This window comes from Ammospiza caudacuta, chromosome 27, assembly GCF_027887145.1.
Source record: "Ammospiza caudacuta isolate bAmmCau1 chromosome 27, bAmmCau1.pri, whole genome shotgun sequence".
NCBI classification, from domain to species: Eukaryota; Metazoa; Chordata; class Aves; order Passeriformes; family Passerellidae; genus Ammospiza; species Ammospiza caudacuta.
Window position 1 is genome coordinate 1,248,340 of NC_080619.1, and position 5,599 is coordinate 1,253,938.

The following is a 5,599-nucleotide window of genomic DNA, read 5'->3' on the forward strand; positions in this document are numbered from 1 at the left end:
GCAGGGTCCTGCAGCCCAGGGCGCTGTGCTGGGGCAGGGACTCTGCTGTCTGCCAGGGACAGCTCTCAGCCAGCCCTGGCAGCTGCTCCCAGCACGGGGGGACAAGATCTGGGTGGGAGGAGACAGCTGGTAAGGCTTAGAAGTGTTCTCGTTGTGTGGTGAGGATTCTGCATTGTTCAGGACTGCTCCCAGAATGGCATTTAACTGCAGAACATTTCCAAGTAGATCATACAGGGAGCAGAGCTAGGCAGGGGTTTCATAAATGGGAAAATACTGGTTTTTTATTCTACTGCTCTGTTTTGCCTGAATGGGAAATTGCATATAGATATTCATCTCTCAGTTCAGGTGAAGAATAAATAAAAAAAAACCTATAGACCTGAATAAACCAGGCAGTGACAGAAATCAGCACAGGGCCCCTCAGAGGGCGGCATCTTTGTTGCTTTTCCAGCCTCCTCAGGGTTGCTCTGACTTTGAATTCAGAGCCTGCAGAGCCAGAGCACTGTCCCTGGGCAGTGCCAGAGCTGGGAGGGGTCTGCAGGGCAGAGCTGAGCCCCCAGGGCTGGGCAGGGCTCTGGCAGCACTGGCAGGGCCCAGCCCTGGGCACAGGGAAGCAGCTGCTGGCAGGACAGTTCCAGGCAGCAGAGGCCTGGGCAGGCAGTGAGGGGAAAGTTCCCTCAAGCTGTGCTGGGATATTTGAGGTCCAAACCCAGCTATTCCATGATTACTTTTCTTACAGATCTCCATGCCAAGACATTGCAAATGTCCAACAGCAGCTCCATCAGTCACTTCCTCCTGCTGGCACTGGCAGACACGCGGCAGCTGCAGCTCCTGCACTTCTGCCTCTTGCTGGGCATCTCCCTGGCTGCCCTCCTGGGCAACGGCCTCATCATCAGCGCCGTAGCCTGCGGCCACCACCTGCACACGCCCATGTTCTTCTTCCTGCTCAACCTGGCCCTCAGCGACCTGGGCTCCATCTGCACCACTGTCCCCAAAGCCATGCACAATTCCCTCTGGGACACCAGGAACATCTCCTACTCAGGATGTGCTACACAGCTCTTTTTCTTTCTCTTCTTTATTGTAGCAGAGCTTTCCCTTCTGACCATCATGTGCTACGACCGCTACGTGTCCATCTGCAAACCCCTGCACTACGGGACCCTCCTGGGCAGCAGAGCTTGTGCCCACATGGCAGCAGCTGCCTGGGCCAGTGCCTTTCTCAATGCTCTCATGCACACAGCCAATACATTTTCCCTGCCCCTGTGCCATGGCAATGTCCTGGGCCAGTTTTTCTGTGAAATCCCCCAGATCCTCAAGCTCTCCTGCTCCCACTCCAACCTCAGGGAACTTTGCCTCATTGCTGTCAGTGCCTGTTTAGCATTTGGCTGTTTTGTGTTCATTGTTTTCTCGTATGGGCAGATCTTCAGGGCTGTGCTGAGGATCCCCTCTGAGCAGGGATGGCACAAAGCCTTTTCCACCTGCCTCCCTCACCTGGCTGTCATCTCTCTGTTCATCAGCACAGCAGTGTTTGCCTACCTGAAGCCTCCCTCTATCTCCTTCCCATCCCTGGATCTGGCCCTGTCAGTTCTTTACTCAGTGGTGCCTCCAGCCCTGAACCCCCTCATCTACAGCCTGAGGAACCAGGAGCTCAAGGTTGCAGTGAGGAGACTGATGATTGGATGGTATCAGAAACATTAAACTGCTGGCCAATTTCTACAAATCACTTGTAATAGAAGTTATCTTTGTTAATTCTTGTTTTTTTTTCATTTTGAAAGTTTTTTTCTGTGTTTTAGTTTCTTCATCTTCTCCACAAAAAAATCTCATTTTTTGTGCCATTTCTCATTTTGCTTCCCTCCACCTCTCCTGTGGCCACAGACTGTCTCAATGAGGGACTGCGCTCTTTGTGGCTTTAAAGGAAATAAAGGATCTCCCAGCAAAGTTTTCTGCAGAGATGCCCTTTTGTTGCCCTCTCTGAAGCTGCAGCAGCAATGTCTGTGTGCAGAGCTGGGGGCAGATCAGTGCTGGCCCAGCAGCTGTGCCCAGCAGCAGCAGCACTTGGTGTTGCCCTGGTGTTGCTGCAGGGCCTGAGTGCTCTCGGGGCCGGGCACAGCCCTGGGGGTGGCAGTGCCGGGGCTGCAGCAGGGACAGGCCATGGGCACTGCTGGGGCAGCGCTGACGCCTCAGGCCAGGACCTGGGGGCTCCAGGCTCCTTGCCCAGTCTCTCTCAAGAACATGGCCAGGCCAATGCTCAGCACAGAAAACCCCCGTGAGCAGCCCCAGGCTGGCCGTGGGCAGGCTGGGGGCAAACAGCATGGCTGGGGCTCTGCAAGGGCCCTGGGGCAGACGGGAAGGAGCAGCAGAGCAGGGGCTGATCCATCCCCAGTGCGCTGCACAGCCCAGGGCAGAGTCCCAGAGCGTCCTCATGGAGCTGCCAACCACATCCCCCCTCTGCAGCCCTGGCCTCTCCCCCAGCTCACACAGGTGCCCCATCCTTGCAGGCACAGACACGGCAGCACTGGCTCAGCAGCCCCTGTTTGCATTGCACACAGCAGGCAGGAGCACCCCCGTGCTGTTGCTGTGGGGACATGAACCTGAGGGAGCACAAATGCCATCAGCCCCTGGGGCCAGCAAGGGCTGGGGGACACCAGGGAAACCACTCAGCTTTGTCCTGGCCTCTGCACTCAGCCAGAAAGTTTGTTCCCATCAGCTGGGAGTTTCCTGTGCCCCTGCAGACGCTGTTGCTCAGAGCCAGGGCTGCCTGGCAGCCACCCCTAACCTGCCCTGAGCAATTCCTTGGCTTCAGCTTTGCTTTCTTTACTCTCCCTGCTACAAATTTCTTTCTATTGCCCACCCAAGGGGGCCTAGAATCGGACAGCACTCAAGGTGCTGAGCACAGGGGAAGATTCACTGCCCTGCTCCTGCTGGCCACACTATTCTTGATCCATAGGAATGCCAGGGGTTGGATGAGGGAAATGGTGGAGCAGGGGTAGGGACAAAGTCTGATTGATTGTCAGCCATGAAGAAGTTTGATTTTCCTATCTCTTCAGGCTGCGTTAGAAGGTGCTGGGGTCAATATCAATTGGACATTGCTGATATCAATCTATAAACAGGAAAATAAAGAGGACAAAACAGTTCTCTTTGCATTGTTCTCAATAGTGTATATTCACTTTGAATACACTTCTGAAATTTTTTTAGTTAACCACAGTAGAATTGAACATTTAGATTACTCCTTGGGGCTTTTATTCTTCGGATGTTTTAGAACAAACGTTTATGACCTTTTTTACTGAATTCCATAACTGAAGATCTCAAGAAAGAAGAGGCCTCTAGAGTATTAAAATTCATCATCAACCTCCAAGTGGCTGAGGATCCATCCCCATCAGAGCAGCAATTTACAGAAATGGGCACAGCTTTGTGGCTGCCCCAGCTTTGGCACGGGCCCTGGGCCTGGAGCAGGAGCAGCTCTTGAGGGCCCCAAAGCCGCAGCTCTTGTGCTGCCCTGGGCAGATGGGATGGCAGCAGGGGCTGCAGAGCTCTCAGCACCTCAGCCCGAGGGGAACAGGGCAGCCAGGGAGCCTCCTTTGGCCTTGGCCAGGCACCTTCCCCCATGGCTGGGGCTGTGTCCTGTGGCAGCTGCAGCTGCTGCTGTGCCCTTGCCAGGGGCTGATGCCGTGGGGCAGTGCCCAGAGCAGCCTGGCCTGAGCAGAGCTGTGGGGCCAGAGGTGGCTGGGCTGGGCTGGGGAGAGGCCCTTGGTGCTGCCCAGAGCTCAGGGCAGCTGGCAGAGCTTGCAGGGAGCTGGGCTGGGCTCAGAGAGCCTGGCCCAGAAACCATCAGTGTCCATCTCAGCCTGGCTGAGCGTGCAGGGGCAGGACTCAGGCCAGGCCTTGTGGGGCAGGGCCAGCACCTGTGCAAGGCATTGCAAACAGGGAAGTGGCCCAGAGAGGAGGCTGCTCTGTGCCCTGGGTGGCATGGACAGAGCAGGGAGGGGGCCCAGGACATTTGTCAGTGCCAGCCTCTGTCCCCATGCATTGGCAGCCCTGGCTGCTGAGCCCAGCTTTGGCCTGGGCTGAGTTTGGCTGTGGCCCAGCTCCATCCTCCTGCGGGGCTCAGGGCCTGTTCCCGGCCATGGCCAGCCCTGGCTGCCTCTCTGCTGGCCCAGGGGCTGGCAGAGCCTGGGGCAGGGCTGTCTGTGCAGCCCCACAGGTGCCCTGGGCTCTGCAGGAGCTGGCAGAGGCTGCCCAGCAGGGAGGCCATGGGGCACAGAGCCCCAAGGCTGCTGTGGGCACCATGGCACAGGGGCTGTTCCCAGCCGCAATGCTCCTGGCCTGGGCTGGGCCTGCACAGGGGCTGGGCCACCATGGCTGGGCCAGCACAGGGCCACAAAGGGGCCATGCAGCCGCTGCCAGGGCTGACAGGAAGGCCAGGCACACACAGGGAATTGCTGAGCAGGGCCTGCGCTGGCCAGGCCTGACTGTGCCAAAGGCAGAGCTCAGCTGCCCTTGGGAGCTGCAGGAACAGTCCAGAGCCCAAAGAGCCTCCATGGCTGTGCTGGAGACCAAGGCTGCAGGAGGGAAATGCAGGGCTGCTGTGGAATGGGGAGGGCATTGAATTCCAGCACACACCTCAGCTCTCTGATGATCCTGGCACCATGCTGGGCCCTGTTTCAGACTGGAGCAGAGCAGATGTTGATGGGACAGGAGCCCTGCGGGGCTGTCAGGGACCTGCAGCTTGCAAGGTGCTCTGCTCTCCTTCAGGTGCCCTCGGAGAGATCCAATCCCAGCTGGGCACCTCAGGGCACAAGTGGCACTGCCTGTTAATGGGCACACAACTGATGCCTGCCTGGAAATGGGCTAGGTGCTAATCCTTGGTAGTTTCATAATATATAAGCAAGTCATTATTACCTAGGTCATTTGAGTGCTTTCAAGAAATGACGGAATTTTTCCTGCAGGAACAGGAATTTCTGCATGTACTGGATTCTTCTACTGATGGCAGGAGAAGAATACTGATCTTCCTCTCTACCATTCCCACCAACATTAAGTCTAATATTTCATGACCCTCTTCTTTCAGGTGTTTCCAGCTCTCCTGTTTAAATGGCTGTGTCTCAGGATGTGTCTTTATTTAGACCAGCTGGATCTATGTCCTTCCCCCTCCTCCCAGATTTCCTCTGGTTCAGCTTTTCTCTGGTCATTGCAATGAGTCTCCCATGAGTGGCTTCATGCTTTGACTTCAGGGAGTTTCCAAATCTTTTAGAAGATTTAATAAAACCTTTGTCAGCATTTTACTTTTACTTTTACCTTATATATCACCTCTTCTTAAGTATTTGTCTAAAATTCTTCCTGTATGGCTATCTCTTGTGGATGGTGGACATGTCAGATGTTGCTGGGATGTCACAAGGAGCTCAGTGAAGTGTTTTGATGTTTATTAAATCTAATAATTTCACATTTTTTATGTGTGACGTGAAGAGAATCCTTTCTGTGCCTCTGAGTCTCACCAGTTCCTGGTCCCTTAAAGGACACAAACCTGATGAGTTGTGGCTCCCACTCCAGTGGCTGCACTTGGACCTCCCTCCATAGCCAGAGCAGAGCTCCCTTGTCCCACAAAGTCCCT

General features: G+C 55.2%; 1 protein-coding gene across 1 annotated transcript; it reads left to right on the top strand.

The window, feature by feature from the left end:
• Window positions 1-759: 759 nt before the first annotated feature.
• LOC131568642 (olfactory receptor 14J1-like) lies at window positions 760-1,692 on the top strand. Its single transcript, XM_058820744.1, has one exon. The coding sequence runs from the start codon at window positions 760-762 to the stop codon at window positions 1,690-1,692; it is 933 nt and encodes a 310-aa protein (XP_058676727.1).
• The last annotated feature ends 3,907 nt before the right edge of the window (window positions 1,693-5,599 follow it).

Bases quoted from the DNA above. Each gene is read 5' to 3' on its own strand.
- LOC131568642 (XM_058820744.1), top strand. From the start codon at position 760: ATGTCCAACAGCAGCTCCATCAGTCACTTCCTCCTGCTGGCACTGGCA.